Source organism: Misgurnus anguillicaudatus, chromosome 17, assembly GCF_027580225.2.
Source record: "Misgurnus anguillicaudatus chromosome 17, ASM2758022v2, whole genome shotgun sequence".
Classification (NCBI taxonomy): domain Eukaryota; kingdom Metazoa; phylum Chordata; class Actinopteri; order Cypriniformes; family Cobitidae; genus Misgurnus; species Misgurnus anguillicaudatus.
The window spans coordinates 16,643,505-16,660,196 of record NC_073353.2 but is presented as its reverse complement, the minus strand read 5'-3'; the positions used below and the strand labels follow the sequence as shown (position 1 = coordinate 16,660,196).

Below are 16,692 nucleotides of genomic sequence, written 5' to 3'. Positions count from 1 at the left end.
TGGCGACTTCCACGTATACCTGATTATATAGTTTTGTATATTACTTTGCATTTCTGTCAAGAGGTCCTTTTAAAAATTACACACTGCACCTTTAAAGGGACATGTTTTTATATTGACCAAATCAATTGTGCCAATGTATCTTTCACGCTCCATGGCAGGCAGGGTGGACAGATAATTACTCGACATGTTTAATCTGAGTGATTTCTTAAGTTATTTACGCCTGCCGGCTGTCTACGAACGTTGCTTTGTTCTGCTATTTTGTATGGAAGTCTATCGCTGCCTCCCAAACCGCCCACTTCCACACTACACAGCAGGCGAAGTAGTGCTTTTTACATACTATATAGTATGGAAGTAGGCGGCCTGGGACGCAGCACAAGAGAAGTCCAGCTCGCTTTCCCCCAAAAAGGGGCGGTGACATAATTAACAGTCAAGTTCCCAGATGTGCCGGTAGTCCGTATTAGGCTTGTTCGACTTCATGCGGCGTCGCAAGGACCGACAGCCTGAGGACGTCAAAGTACCGTGAGAACAAAAAAGAAATCATACGAAGTGTAATTTCGTCTCGCGGCAGTTTAACGTCATTTGCCAGTCAGTTCCACCGGCGCCGCATGAAGTCGAACAAACCTATTAGTTCCAACCCTGCTCCAACCCACCAGTCAACCCACAAATTTTCAATCAAAGATCCGTCATTTGAATAAAAGTTCCTTGTTCTTTAATCTCAAATGCCTCTCTAGACCATAGAAATATAACAAACATTTCTGTGAACCAAATATAGGAAATAAATTCAAATAAATGATCAGGGTGTAATTTAACAGGCAACGCGTCATTATCCCTTTCCAAGGTAGTTTAATTAGCTGCCCTGTGAGAGTCTTTTTAGATACGCTTCCCAGCCTATCTTTCTGTACTCCTCTGCAGCTTTGAGACGATCTGGACTAGCAATAATACCTCTTCCCACAATTATAATGTCAGAGCCTTTACGGCAAATCACATCTTCTGGAGTTGAATACTGCTGGCCAAGCTCATCCCCTATAGGGCAAAAAAAAGAAGAAAACATGAGAAAACTGTGTACATACAAACAAATGACTGAATCTTTTGTTGGATAGTTGAATCATGTGCCTCTAACCAGACTTCAAATTTTAAATAAATAAAAAAATGACCTCCTATGTGCATTTGCACTCCTGGCGTCATGTGTACAAAACCGGGCTTTTCACTGATCTTTGATCCACTTATAAACCCGAACACAAAGTCAGAGTGCTCTTCGGCCATCTTCACCTAAAAAGCAATTTAAATACAAGGATTAATCAAACCATAAATAAGCAAAGTGTTTATACAGATCTAAAACTTTAAAGGGGTCATATGATGTGCTTTCATCATGGTTTCCTTTCTGTTCCCACTTGAACATGTATTACTAGAGGTAAGAACAGTCTCTCAAAGTATTAAAAAATATATATAAAAATTGTACCACAGCTTGTGTGTAACCCGCTGTTGCCAGACAACCCTGAGAGCTCATCTGAGCAATGAGCAAACAGCCGCACCCCAATGATTTATTAACAACACGAATACACTGCAACAGACCCGGATCTGGCAATCCATGAGCATTAATGATGTGGGGCCACAAAGAGGTCTGAGGGCCGCCTGTAGAACACAAGAAAAAGACATTGTAGATTAGTTACATGAAACTTTTAACATAAAAAGAATGGGATAAACTCCCAATTATCCTGTGAAACAAACACTCACCCTCATTCTTAAGCATGTTTCCAATATCAGCAAACATGAGAATCTTGCGATCCTCAAAAATAAGAAAGTTGTGCCTCATAGCAAACTCTGCAAGTTTGCTGGTGACATCTTCACTAAAATCTTCCAAGATGTCCACGTGAGTCTTCAACACACAAATCAGTGGACCCAACTTCGAAGCGATATCCAACAGCTCTTTAGAACTAGTCACATCTGCAGACACACACAGATTGGTCTTCTTTTCCTCCATGATCTTCAGCAGCTGAGCAGCGAGTGGATGTGTGTCAGGCAACCCAGCACGAGCGCCATAGCTGAGTATCTCATCAGGAATTGGGGGTTTGTAGGTGTTATGCTCTTGAGTAAAACTCTTTACATCTTGAGAAGTAGCCAGGTCAATTTTTCCAGCTTTAAGCAACACTTCCAAGAGTTTGGAGACAGAAACCACTGAATGTAGAGTAATGCCTTTATCAGCTAGCATTAAACTGCCCCCCTGTTCTCGGTCTACAAACACGACAGCATCTGTGATCTTCAGGCCTTCTTTCTTAAGCGCCTCTGCAGTTTCTAGAACACTGCCTCCACTGGTCACTACATCCTCCACTATTAAACATCTCTGTCCAGGGTGGATGACCCCCTCCACCATACGGTTTGTTCCTGAGAAATATCACAAGACAAATAAAATGGCAAAAGTGTGACCCTGTTTAACATAGTTAAACATAGTTTAATATGGAAAAAGGATGGACTATTCCTTTAAGTCTCATAATCAAACTTTTAGAAGCATTAAAGTTTGATTTCACATTAACTTTAATCTTTAACATGACCTTATTCAGTCAATAATACTCAAGATATCAGGGTATATTTTTTTTAGGGGTGCACCAATTAATGCCGATATACACTAATAATACGTGTCCGATAACTATACTGAATCGCACAGATGATATTATTCACAGCTATTTCATGTACTATGGCTTTTGATCAATAAGTCTTTATCGATCTGAAATAACTGTTAGTTTGAGTTGTTTATAACATGCATTTGAAAAAGCAACATTCATCAAACATAATCATTATAGACCTTTTGCGTGTTTGCAAACAGAGATGACGTTTTTTGTGGGTGGAGCCCAACTGGTGGCAGTAAGTGAATGCTTCTCAATAGCTGTGTGAAGTGTTTTAGCCTTAAACTGTGATTTTTATGGATCTGGTGTTCTGTAGAAGTCTGTTTCCCCTATATTTCTCTTAAAGGTCACGTTCTTCCTGATACCATTTTTTAAACCCTAGTTATTGTGCAATGTTGCTATAATAGCATAAATAATACCTGTAAAATGATAAAGCTCAAAGTTCACTGCCAGGTGATATATTTTCTTCAATAGAATTCCTCTTTAAAAGCCTACAACGAACGGCCGGTTTGGACCAGGGGGGCAGGGTTTCATATTTTATTGAAGCTTCCCTGGATGCCGCCATTGCTTAGCGAACACACATCTGCTATTAGCATCCCATTGACTCCCATTCATTTTGGCGTCACTTTGACAGAAAATAACTTTACACCTGAGGTGTTTAACTCTTTCCCCGCCATTGACGAGATATCTCGTCAATCAAGAGAAAACGCTTCCCCGCCAATGACGAGTATTTCCGTCTTTCCGCAATACCGCTGTTATCCACTATATCCCTTCCGCAACTTTTTAAAACCGGAAGTATTGCCCTATGGCAAGCTGCTCCATGTCCGTGTCTGTTTTAAAGATCGCTCTGAATGGGATCTCTATGAAAAGTCTGTCACAAAAATGGAATTATCGCTGCTTTTTGCTCAAAATGTGGTGTTTTTGCAGAAACCTACTCATATTCAAAAGCTGATTATAAAAGAACTGCTGAAGGTAGGATGAAACTGTTTTTTTGTCTGAAAGCAGAGGGTCTGTTCTTTTATTTTATATATTGTTTGTTTATATATTTAAAGAAGAACATTTTCTGGAAGGCATTAAATTTTGTGAAAATCATGAAAAACAGTGGCGCTGGCTGGCAACTTTTTTAAAAAACGCTGGCGGGGAAAGAGTTAAAGACTCCATTTGTCCATTAATTATTTCTAAAGAAACACGAAAATGTATAAAAGGCTCCATTACCATGTATCTTATGTTATAGCCCAGTAGAAGCAGTTTTTGTAAAAAATAGGCTAACAATTGCGTCATAACCTGCGACTTTCTGTCGCACAGTAGAGAAATTACCGTATGGACTGGGAGAGAAGCTCACAGGCAATCTTTTACTGACTATGAGGCAATCGGGTGGACGTGAAGGCATAAAGTCAAGGGAGATTTTTTATCAGAATACTAACCAAAATTTGCTCCTGTTCACGCTCGCCGTCTCTGCAAGATTCGGTGGGTGATTCAGATTTCCCGTGGCACGGCTATTAGAAGACTTACAATTGTCAGACAGGTTGCTTACGTGACATACGTCATTAAGCTCAGTTTGAGCAAAGAGTATAGAAGCACAAGAGGGGAAACTCTCATTCGTTTTTGGCAACAGTCACTAAGTGGCGCTTCAGTACCGCGGCTGCCATTTTGGAATGAAAATTCTCACAGCCAATTCATTCTCAATTAATTCTCAGCGAATCTCACAGCCAAATTAGAAGCGCAATAGTAAGTTTCTTAAATTAAAATTTTGTTCACTTGCTACACCTACACAAAACGCTGTTGTATTGTATATATGTGTTGATTTGTTGTTGTTATCAGCTGTGGAATCCAATCATTAAATAGATACACATTTGAGGTCGTTTTTTTTTTTGCTTTATTATGTAATTCTATTTTATGCTACTTTACACATTTACTACCAGTGTTGGGGAAAGTTACTTTTAAAGGCGGAGTCCACGATGTTTGAAAAACGGTTTGGAGAAGGAGACGGGCCGACTACCAAAACACACTTATAGCCAATCAAATCAAATCAAATGCCGGGTTGCGTATGTGTGGGGCGGGTCTATTAACAGAAGGTCCAGATTCTATTGGGGTAGGGGCGTGTTTGTTTAGGTGATTTCAAATATCAACAGTGGCTTTCAAACATCATGGACTCCGCCTTTAAAAGTAATGCATACAATATTAAGTTACTCCTCCAAAAAAGTAACTAATTGCATTACTTAGTTACTTTTTATTGAAAGTAATGCTTACGTTACTTTTTAGTTACTTTTGCGTTACTTTTTATTGGCTGAGGCTTGATCTCTTTCAGGCCTTGCAGGTGTTTTTATGACTAAAAAGTTTCAGTTATTTCATCAAAAAAATGTCAAGCTCTGGCCTGCCATCTCAGTTTCTGACTCAAACTGTTCCCACACAGGCGTGTATGCATAGAGTGCATAATGTGACTATGTTTAGTTTAATTCAGTACATAATTAAACTAAAAAAGTAACTTGCATTACTTTTTTGAAAAAGTAACTCAAATATTAATGTGTGCATTTAAAAAGTAATGTGTTACTTTACTCGTTACTTCAGAAAAGTAATATTATTACGTAATGCACGTTACTTGTAATGCGTTACCCCCAACACTGTTTACTACTATTATTAGTTACCAACTCCACTAGCTATGAAATATATTTTTGTACATATTAATCCCCTGGATCCCGATACAAACATTATAATCTTATAAAATGCTTGTTCTGTCTGTTATCCTATAATTGCCACTTATGGACAGTTGGCAGTGTTTTTTTTACTTAATCCATTTCGAGCAATTCAGATGTATATGTGTGTATATGTGTATGTATATGGAGCCAAAATATTATGTGTGGATGAGTTTATGTCGCTATGTATGTAAAATTTGCCTATATAAAAGTGGAAGACTTGTCTAAATATCTGAAAATAAGCTGTCAAAAGGGATTAATGATCACTGGTCTGATTGTATGTTATTCTGTGTTATCATCATTCAGTTTTAATTTGATCTTTAAGTACAAAGTAGCTGATATTGCCATTACTTCTAGTTGACCCCCGAATCGCTTTCATTCCAAAATGGCGGATTCGTGGGGCTGCTGCTGGGTGCTGGTGTTGTAATGGAACGTTCTATTGAGTTTCCCCTCCTGTGCTTCTATACTCTTTGGTTTGAGTCTGCGCAGTACGCTCGACACCCAGGAAGTGCGTGCTTCTAACTGACTTCACTTGTCTCCGTTGAATCCAATGGGGTCGCTGTGTCCATGGCTGAATCCCAAACCGCCTACTTCCATACTATATAGTACGCAACGTAGCGCTTTTTACATACTATATAGCCCCCTTCTTCAAATCTTGCCCTGGAGGTCCGGAGCACTGCATAGTTTATATCCAACCCTGATCAAACACACCTGTGCAAGCTAATCAAGGTCTTCATGATCACTAGGAAATCACAGGTGGGTAAGTTTGATTAGGGTTGGAGCTAGGCTCTGTAGTGCTCCGGACCTCCAGGGTAAGATTTGAGTAACCCTGCTATATAGTATGGAAGTTTGGGATTCAGCCCATTTCTTTTACTGTCTATGGTTTGGACTACAGCCCTCTATTTCCTGCTTTAATGACATCAGTAAAACAGTTCGTTGACTAAACTCCGCCCACCGGAATACGTCAGTCACCAGCTTTGGCTCAAACGCTCTGCTAAGCTAATCTGCTATCGAATCACAGCACACTAAACAAACTACACAATCAGATCTCTATATGTATTTCTGAAGGAGGGACTTCACATAACAATGAAGACATCAGCCTGTTTTGAGGACAGTGAAAACAGCGCTATACAGTGTAATAAATGGGATGCCATCAGAGATGTATAAAGTACTAGGGACCCAGACTTGAGTAAAAGTACAAGTGCTCTATCAAAAAAGTGACTTGAGTAGAAGTTGAAGTGCTCTTTAAGCACAGCACTTAAGTGGAAGTACTAAAGTATTAAACATGTTTTGTACTTAAGTATTGCAAGTAGTTTATTTTAAAATATACTACTCAAGTACTGAAAGTAAAAGTACAAGTATTGTGTAATACAGTTATTAAAGAAAACAGTCAAAAGTTTGAATATAATATTGTTTATATTATTTCAAATGTTTAAAGCCCCACTGTGTAGGATCTACTCCCATCTAGCGGTAAAAATCTATATGACAACCAACTGATTATAACGCTCAAGCCCCCACCATTCGGAACGCGTTTTAACTAGTACGGTGGCCCTGTCATGTCAAGGTTAACATGGCTTCCAGTAGCTAAAGCTAAAGCAATGAAAAAAATGAACAATTTGCAATCGTGTGATCCGTCAAAGCACACAGATTTATGTTAAACATGTAAAAAGTCTGATTGTCATGATATGTCCGCTTAAAATCACATACAAAAAACAACCATAAACATAGCTTAGACACTCCTTTTTCATCCACGCGAGGAAAAATATCACAGGGGCTGTTACACTTGGTATTTAGATGTGTTTTCGTCGATCAGATCACAAGTGGACGAGAGAGACACATTACGTTTACACTTGGTGTTTAAATCCGTCTCTTTTTGTCCATTTTCGACCGCTTCTTTCCAGATTACTGAGGAGATGGTCTGTGGACGAGTCCCTCTCCTGTCATTTAATCATGAGCTGGAGTAATCACAGGTTTAAATGGACGCGAAACTAATATGTCAGAGTCCAATGCTTATGTTTTAAGTAAACGTTACATGTCCGTGTATATGTAAGAGCTTTCTCTGATATTGGTGAAATAAGATTGCACAACTTTCACACGCTTGTAAAATGAAACGAACGACGCGCAGATCAGCAGCGTTTTATCAATGAAAGGCTAAAAATAGCGCTGTCACCGTGTGTTTGTGCTAGAGGTCAGAAAAGATGAAAAACATTTATCTCAGTACCTCAGATTACATAAATGGGCGGAGAGACGGCGTGTGGCGGTTCGAGCACACAAAAGCACATGCGTGTTTACACTAACTGCATAACCATGCTATAGTTAGCCAAGGAACTATAAAACTTCAAGTTTACAACATAGACTGTATAGATGTAAACGAATATGCTGAATTACCTGTGGTGAAGATATAAAGTAACTTAGCAACTTCAGTGTCCATTGTTGAGCCCCATCTTGGAAAACTAACTCCAATATTGACTTTGGTCTTGATGTTTTTCCTGTCGCGTTGTTGTTTAAAATCCCCGTTTCGCTTCCTTGGCGACTTGTTTTAATGTCCTCCAGAATATGTCTTCAACAGGCTTTCAAATCAAAGCATTAGATCGCAGGTAACACGGCGTGCGGCCGAAGGATTCAGTCTACGCAGGTCGCAGGCTGCATACGTCATCAAGCCTGGTTTATTTAAATTAACTGAGCATTACATTCGCAAGTCATAAGCATATTACATCAATTTACAATTAACTAAGAATAAATGTCAGCTTTATAATTGTTTATATTCTGAAATAAGTCTGTCTTGATGACGTATACCGCCTACACATGCAACCTCCGTGCAACCAGCGTGAGTGTAGTCTGAAATCGCGAAAGGCGGAGCTTGAATTTCAGGAATGTCCCTCGTCGGCGAATGTATTTCAAAGATGGAGGCACAACATGGATTCAGCCAGAGAGCGATACGGCGGTATGTATTTTAAATAGCAGATTCTACACTAACGAGAATACTTAGATTAGTGGGGTGGAAGTAATTACACATGAATGAGCACATACTTTTGAAAGAAAACATGGGTTTTTGCTAAGAATTAACTAAAAGAAGTACACAGTGGAGCTTTAAGCTAAATGACACTCACAATTCCTTTGGCTGTAGCAGGAGTACAAGGACATGAATGTTCAGATAATTCAGATTAATTTAACTGATCTGGTGATAGAGAATTCAGAATTAATGAAATATTAGTCTATATAATGGTAATAGGTAAAGGTACAAGGTGTTTCAATGAATTTAGGTTTCCTTCTTTCGCGCACACCCGCCCTTTCTCGCGCATTCTCTCTCTCTCTCTCTCTTTCTCTCTCTCTCTTTCTCTCTCTCGGTCTTTCTCGCGCACTTTGGTTCTCTCTTTGCTTCACATTTGTCCACAACGCCGGCTCATATTTGTGAGTAAGAGGGAGGGGTCCGCCCTTCACTATCTCCGATTGGTTTAGACCACCGTGTGTGTGTTTAATGTGTATCACCACTCCGGCAGTGACAATGTGGGTTTGGAATGATTCGTAACATTTGAGTGTAACGAGTAACTATGCAGCACATAAAAAATGTATCGGAGTAAAAGTATTAAACTCATCGAAAATATGTACTGAAGTAAAAGTGGAAGTAGGAGAAAAAAAAAATACTTCAGTAAAGTACAGATACTGTCTTTTAGTACTTAAGTATAGTAGTGAAGTAGTTCTACTTCGTTACTATACATCTCTGGATGCCATGGACTAAGTTGTCCAGTAGAGGGCAGTATGGGACTGTTTATGTGACCTTTTTCCTCTTGCTACACTAGAGCGAGAGTAGTGTTGTCGAGTCAGTATGGCCCTGTCCCAAATGGCGCACTTCATTTGAACTTTCGGTCTCGTGGCCGTAAATTGCGCGTTCTCGCTTAGTCTACGAGTCCGTAGGATGTCCCATCTGTCATTTTTACGCTTTGAAGTGTGCTCATCAGCGCCTCCTTTGCCCCCTTGATGCGGTCTTCAGCGAAGCCCGCACTGCAGCAGGCTTCGCGCACTTTACCAACCCAGAAGCCGTTGCGAAAGGGCAATCAGACCAATCAGACGACGGAAGAGAGGAGTTCACACTGACGGGCAACTTCTCTGTGATGCTCGAGTCTGTCCCAAAATACGACTCCGGTGCACCCACGTGAACTCGCATCAAGGGTCCCTAAAGTCTGGACTATGTGATGTCATCAAAGTGTGGACTCCGAAGAGGTCCATAAGTCCAGAGTGTGCCATTTGGGACAGGGCCTATGTTGTAGCTGAGCGCCGTGTTAAGATGCAGGTTGTCCGCTCTGCACATATAAATAAAGATTTATATTAATCTTTCTCCCTGACTCCACATCTTTATGCACCAAAAGATAATTGGCGACGAAGATAAAAAGGCACCAAGAAACCAGGCTGAAAATTGAACATGGATTACAGAGCACTTGCAGAGATAAACACGATGGCAGCGCTGGTAGGAAAGGTGAGCCCTTTTTGTTTAACAATTTTTATTGATTTTTTCATTAAACCATGTAACATTTTTACAACACATTTTGGAACAGATGTATACAGCCAAATTATGACTGTGTTATACAGATAATGATATTTATGAAGATACCCCCTACCCCTACCCCACCCAACCCATTTATCCCTTTAAGTCCAGATCTGTCCAGGAATGATTGTCCATTGATGTGCTAATCCAATTAAAGATTGTTAGCGCAGAATAATGTTACAAAGTATTTGATTACAAATACAGTAAAGGAATAAGAACAAATAAATAAATAAATAAAATAATAATAATCATAAGGAGATATTTAGATTAGTCCAGTCAAATACGTAAAAAAAAAGGGAAAGGGGGGTAGTGCCGATTTACTCAAAACATAAAATCCATACTCAGCATCTTATTCATCCGTATTGATGTTTGCAAGCTCTCGTAATATTCTATAAAGGGGGCCCAGACCTTCCTGAATGTTTGCAAAGAGCCTTTGAGGGTATATCTGATCTTCTCAAGCTTCAGGAAGTACATTACATCCTTAACCCACCTAATGAAGCTGGGAGGAGCTTTCTCCTTCCAGGAGAGTAGGATGAGGCGTCTGGCAATTAGGGAAGTGAATGCTGTGATGGGACAAGTTTGGGGGCGATTTTCAGGAGTAAATCCAAACATGGCACATATAGGGTTGGGAGTAATGTTTGTCTGAAACATCTTAGAGTAAGCACTAAAGATGTTGGCCCAGAATGTATAAAGTTTAGGGCAGGACCAGAACATGTGTAAATAATCTGCTGGTTGGCCTTTACAACGAGGGCATGCAGGGTCTAGATTAGGGAAGATTTTCACCAGTCTAGTCTTGGTCAAGTGTGCTCTTAGAACTATTTTAATTGTATCACACTATGTCTGGCACATGGGGAAGATTTATGAATTGAGTCAAGCACAGCTTTCCATTGATCATCTGTAAATTCCTCCCCTAGATCATCCTCCCAAAGTTTTCTAGGCTCCTGCAAAGAGTGTGGAGAAATATTGCATATGTTATTATAAAGATTTGAAATTAAACTTTTGCGTGAAGGGGATAGAGAGAGAATAGTGTCAACTGTATTATTCGGTGGAAAATCTGGGAAAGAGGTTGTACTTTTCTGGACAAAGTGTTTAATTTGAAGATATCTAAAAAAGTGGGATGTGGGTAAATCAAATAGTTGAGTGAGTTGGGCAAATGATCCGAACTTGCCATCTATATAGAGATTGGAGATGGACTTAATACCCTTCGCGGACCAAGTTCCGAAGGTAGAGTCTGAGAGGGAGGGTGGGAAATTATAGTTATTCTTTATGGGGGAATGCACCGATGTTGTTTGCAACTTAAAATGTCTTCTAAATTGGGACCAAATTCTAATAGAGTGACAGACCACTGGGTTAGCACAAAATTGGTTTCGAAGGGGAGGAGAAGGGGCGCACAGTATGGAGCCTAGATTCCATTTGCCTCCAGGTCTCGCTCCCACTGGAGCACTCTCCTCCCATCCAGTGTAGTATTGTCTTAATATTACATGCCCAGTAATAGTAAATAAAATTGGGTAGAGCTAGGCCCGCAAAATTTTTAGGTCTTTGAAGGGAGCTTCTTTTGATTCTGGGTGGTTTACCGTTCCAAATAAAGGAAGATATACTACTTTCCAGAGAACTGAAGAATGATTTTTTTATGAGGATGGGGATATTTTGGAAGAGATAAAGAAATTTTGGTGTGACCACCATTTTGATCAGATTAATTCGGCCTGCTAGGGAGAGTGGAAGATTCATCCATCTAGCCATGTCTTTTTACATTTTTCAAACAAGATATTAAAATTTTTAGTAAAGAGGGACAAAAAAGTAGGAGTAATCTCTACCCCTAGATACTTGAAGCCCTTATTGACTATTCTAAAAGGAAAGTGTGATGCAGGGATTAAAGTGGCTGCTTGATTGAGAGGAAACATCTCGCTTTTTTAAAAATTGATTTTATAGCCAGAGAGGCTTCCAAATTGCTTTAGATTATTGAGTATGTATGGAACTGAACTTAGTGGGTCTGAGACATATATAAGAATGTCATCTGCATAAATGAATAGTTTGTGTGTGACGCCCCAACGCACTATGCCCTTGAAATCCCTTGCTTGTCTAAAAGCAATGGCCAGTGGTTCAATGGCAATGGCGAAAAGTAGTGGGGACAGACTGCAGCCTTGACGCGTGCCTCTGCCTAGAGAGAAATACTCTGATTGCTGTCCGTTCGTAATTACTGACGCCGTTGGATGGGAGTAGAGGAGTTTTATCCAGGAGATGAAGGTATCTCCAAACCCAAAGTTTTTTAAGGTTGCAAACAAGTATTGCCATTCAACTCGGTCGAACGCTTTTTCAGCATCAAGAGATATGACCATTTCCGGAGAGGAGGATGAAGGGGAATAAATAATATTAAAAAGTCTTCTAAAATTTGAACTAGAGTATCTATTTAGGATAAAGCCTGTTTGGTCTACAGCAATGATTTGTGGAATAACAGTCTCCAATCTAGCCGCCAGAACCTTGGATAAAATTTTATAGTCCACATTCAGCAGGGAGATTGGGCGGTAAGAGGAGCACTGGAGTGGATTTTTTCCATCTTTTGGTAAAAGCGTAATTGCGGCTTGTCGTAAGGTTGGTGGGAGCTGTCCGGATGACAGAGATTCATTAAACATGGCTTGGAGCAGTGGGCATAGCTGGGGTGCAAATTTTTTATAGAATTCAGAGGAGTACCCGTCTGGACCAGGAGTCTTGCTACTTTTCAGGGAATTGATAGCTTTTAGAATCTCAGATTTAGAGATCTCACCTCCCAATAAAGAATTTTGTTCAGTTGGAATAGAAGGAAATTGAAGGTTATCAAAGAAGTGATTGAGCTGTGAAAAGTTATCTTCACATTCAGAGCTGTATAATTTATTGTAGTATTGTTTGAAAGTGTTATTAATTTCCATGTAGTCTGTCACAATCTCTCCTGTTTGATTATAAATCTTGGGTATAAGGCGAGATGATTGGGCTTGTCGAGCTTGTTGGGCAAGTAGCCTGCCAGCCTTATCACCTGAATCGTAAGCTGTAGTTCGTGCTTTATTGAGTAGGTAAATGGCCTTATCTGTGGAGAGTAAGTCATATTCTGTCTGTAATCGGAGTCTCTCTTTGAAAAGAGCCGGAGATGGAGAGGAGGAGTAGCGGTTATCAATATCTGCAATGGCTTGTGAGATCTCTATGAATTTTGATTCTCTTGCTTTTTTTGTTCTAGAGGAGTATTCAATTATTTGTCCCCGAAGGTAGGCCTTGAGGGTTTCCCAAAGGGTCGATTGTGAAATTTCTGGGGAGGTGTTGGTTTCAATGAAAAAGTTAATTTGAGAAGATATGTGATTTGTAAATTGTTCATCTGCAATGAGAAGGGGGTTAAGCCTCCAATTGCGGGCAGGCCTATGGCAGTTGGGTAAAGCGATGTAAAATGAGACTGCACCATGATCTGAAACTGTGATACTATGATATGTGCAAGAGCTAACATGTCCCAGCAGTCTATTGTCCAGAAGAAAATAGTCGATTCGAGTGTAGGTGTGATGGACATTTGAGAAGAAGGAAAATATTTTTTTATTATTAAATTTGAATCGCCAAATGTCCGAAACACCATTGTGAGCTATGAAATCATTGACAACTTTTGCAGATTTGGTGAGGGGTTGGGGCTTGTTAGATGATCTGTCTAGCACGGTACTGAGTACGCAGTTAAAGTCGCCACCTATTATCAACTTATGATCGCTATCCCCAGGTATGGCAGAGAACAGTTTGTTAAAAAAGTTGTAATCATCGTAGTTAGGAGCGTAAATGTTGATCAAGGTGACAAGACTGGTGAATAATCGGCCAGTTACAATGACAAATCTCCCATTTTTATCGGAAATTACTTTCTCAGCCTGAAATGGAATGTCCTTATGTATGAGAATTGCTGTCCCTCTGGCCTTAGCATTGAACTGGGAGTGGAACACTTGTCCAACCCAGCCTTTTTTAAGATAGTTAATATGGTGGTTTTTAAGATGGGTTTCTTGCAGGAAGGCTATGTCCGAATTTAATTGTTGTAAGTATGATGTTATTTTTTGTCTTTTTACCCAGTTATTTATACCCTTAGTATTAAGAGAGACAAAGTGAATGGGCCGACTTTGGTTACAACTAATTTTAGATGTCATATTTTAGAGGATTGGGGGGGTGTATAGCGAGTATCGGCATGGGCAAAAAAGAAAGAAAGAAAAAAAAGGAGAGAAAAAAAAAAAGGAGAGAGAAAAAAGAAAAGGCAAATTGAGGTAAGATATCTGGAAAGGGATCGGGATTTTTAACAGAACTCAGAGCTACCAGGTTATAGAACATCAACCTTACACTTGAACTCTGTTTCACAAAGTAATAAAGCAAATAGATTATTACAACTTCCAACGTGTAATTGTGCAAGACACTGTGTGTCAGGTAAAGACAACATGAACAATCTTACGCTATAACAATGCTGTGTGTAGTCATGTAGGTATGTGTGTATAAATTATACTGTATGTGAAAGGATGCATATCTATCTTAGTGGGCTTCAATGTGATTTCAATAACAAAGGACTCACAGAGAATCATAGTAAAGCATTGAACGGAAAGCAGCATTGTAAATAAAGATGTTTTCCAAATTAAGCCATGTATTCCACTAATGATATAAATAAGATAAAAAGAAATACGTTTGAAAAGGGGGTAAAAAAAACCCAGTAATAACGACAGTAATAATTATTATTAGAAATGAATAAACAATAATACTACTAATAACAATATAGTAGAACACACACCATTTAGGCAGCCGCTGTATTACATAAGCTAAACTATAAAAATAGAGAGGGACAAAATAAAGTAAACAAACAGAAATTACAACCTTGTCCCACCGGAGGCTAAACTATGTGTATGTGAGAGGAGGCGTGTATATCATAGTGCCCTACTATGTGAATGAAATAACAAAAGACTTACAGAGAATCGTAGTAAAACCTTGAACTGGAGGCAGCATTGTAAATAAGCTGTTTTTCATATAGTAAAACACACCTCATTAAGGCAACCGCTGTATTACATAAACTAAACTATGAAAATAGAGAGGCATAAAAAAAGGGTAAACTAACAAAATTACAGTGTTGCAACATTGTCCAACCGGAGGCTGCACGGCAGCTGATTTAAACATTGCAAAGCGAGGAGACGTAAAGCTCACCAGCGACAGGGTGACTGCCTCCGTCTCAAAGTATTTTTAACATCGTCCAAAACAATGTCTCATGAATTCGAGGGAATGGAAGAGATACCTGGCCGAATTTTTTGAAGAAAGACCGAAACTTCTTCGGGGGAGGAGAAAAGTAGTTTCTGCCCGTTTTTATCCGTGACTTGAAGTTTAGCTGGAAAAAACATCCGGTAGCCGATTCCAGCGTTTCTCAACTGAGACTTCACTGTGTAGTACGCTGCTCTTTTCTTGGAGACCTCCGCGCTGTAGTCGGGGTAAATATGTATCTCGGAGCCGCGGAATGAGAGGGACCCGGCCTCTCTGGATAATTTCAGGATGCGCTCCTTGTCTTGGTAACGGTGGATCCGTGCAATGAATGGACGCGGAGGGTCATCCTGTCTTCTGCGTGAGGAGGCTATTCTATGAGCCCTGTCGACGGAAGGGGGTGAGGAAAAAGCCTCTGTTCCAAAGGTTTCTTCCAGGAATACCTCCATGAAAGCAGTTGGATGCGAACCTTCAACTTTCTCAGGTAGGCCAGTAATACGGATATTATTGCGCCTCGATCTATTTTCAAGATCATCCGTCTTAAGTTTAAGGGCCTCGTTTTCTCTAGACAGGGTCGCGCAAGTTGACTCGAGAGTTACTAGCCTGGTCTCCATATCGTTAAGTGACGTTTCCATCTGTTGAATGGTCTGGTCATGTCGATCAATAGCCGCTCGGTCAGCAGAGAGTTGGACGGATAGTTTGGCTATAATGCGATCCTCCATCGAGTTGAGAAGTTTCTCCATATCTGCCAAGGTTAGCGGCGCGTTGCTAGCAGCACGTTGTTCATTTTGGTTAGCCTGCGTGCTAGAGTCTTGGCTATCCTCGGATGTGCCCTCCGTAGGTTGGTTTTGTTTTTTGGTCGGTTTCCCCATCATTAGTACGTTTCCACACAGGTTTGCTCAAGTTAACTGTAATAATTAAATGTGTAATAATCGAATTTGGAAAGGATTTCAACAGAGCTCTCCCAGCTTGCGACCTACTCCGTCATCGCCCAAACCGGAAGTCCTTCGAAAGGTGAGCCCTTTTGACGGTGAGACACAATTACGGGAGGAATACAGCGAAATGTTGGAGTTTTTCTTTCAAGCGAACGGGATTGAAGACGCTGGGAAAAAGAAAGCTGTGCTATTAAGTGGGGTAGGTGCAACCACTTGTAGTTTATTGAGAAGTTTACTGTGCCCGATGTTTTCAGGGGAGAAAACTTATGATGAGTTGATAAAAGTGCTCAAAGATTATTACAATCCAAAGCCGAGTTAAATCGTTCAAAGATTTAATTGACGCAAACGGAAGAATGGAGAGTCTGTTGCTGACTATGTGGCTGAGTTAAAAAAGCTAGCACAACATTGTGAGTACGGGCAACGCTTTCACAAATGCTGCGGGACAGACTCGTGTGTGGTGTAAATGACGACAGGATGCAGAGACGGCTTTTGTCGGAAGCGGACTTAAATTTTGATAAAGCACTTAACATCTGTCAGGCAATGGAATCGGCGAACAAAAATTTAAAAGATTTGCAAGGAATGGTAACAGATGAGACAGTGCAGGCAACGAGAATGCTAAAGGGACAAACATCGGTGCATAGAGTATACTCATCAGATAAGAAAAGCCCGAAAAGATGCAAAGG

At 40.1% G+C, this 16,692-nt stretch overlaps 1 protein-coding gene across 1 annotated transcript in view; it reads right to left on the bottom strand.

The window, feature by feature from the left end:
* Window positions 1-766: 766 nt before the first annotated feature.
* LOC129451434 (uridine 5'-monophosphate synthase) overlaps window positions 767-16,692 on the bottom strand; it is a 31,073-nt gene continuing 15,147 nt past the window's right edge. Inside the window, exons 3-6 of the mRNA XM_073855056.1 lie at window positions 1,729-2,382; window positions 1,460-1,632; window positions 1,155-1,269; window positions 767-1,023 (exon numbers count right to left, since the gene is read on the bottom strand). Coding sequence (XP_073711157.1) covers window positions 848-1,023; window positions 1,155-1,269; window positions 1,460-1,632; window positions 1,729-2,382 — 1,118 coding nt within the window. The 3' untranslated portion in view covers window positions 767-847. The remainder of the gene's footprint in view (window positions 1,024-1,154; window positions 1,270-1,459; window positions 1,633-1,728; window positions 2,383-16,692) is intronic.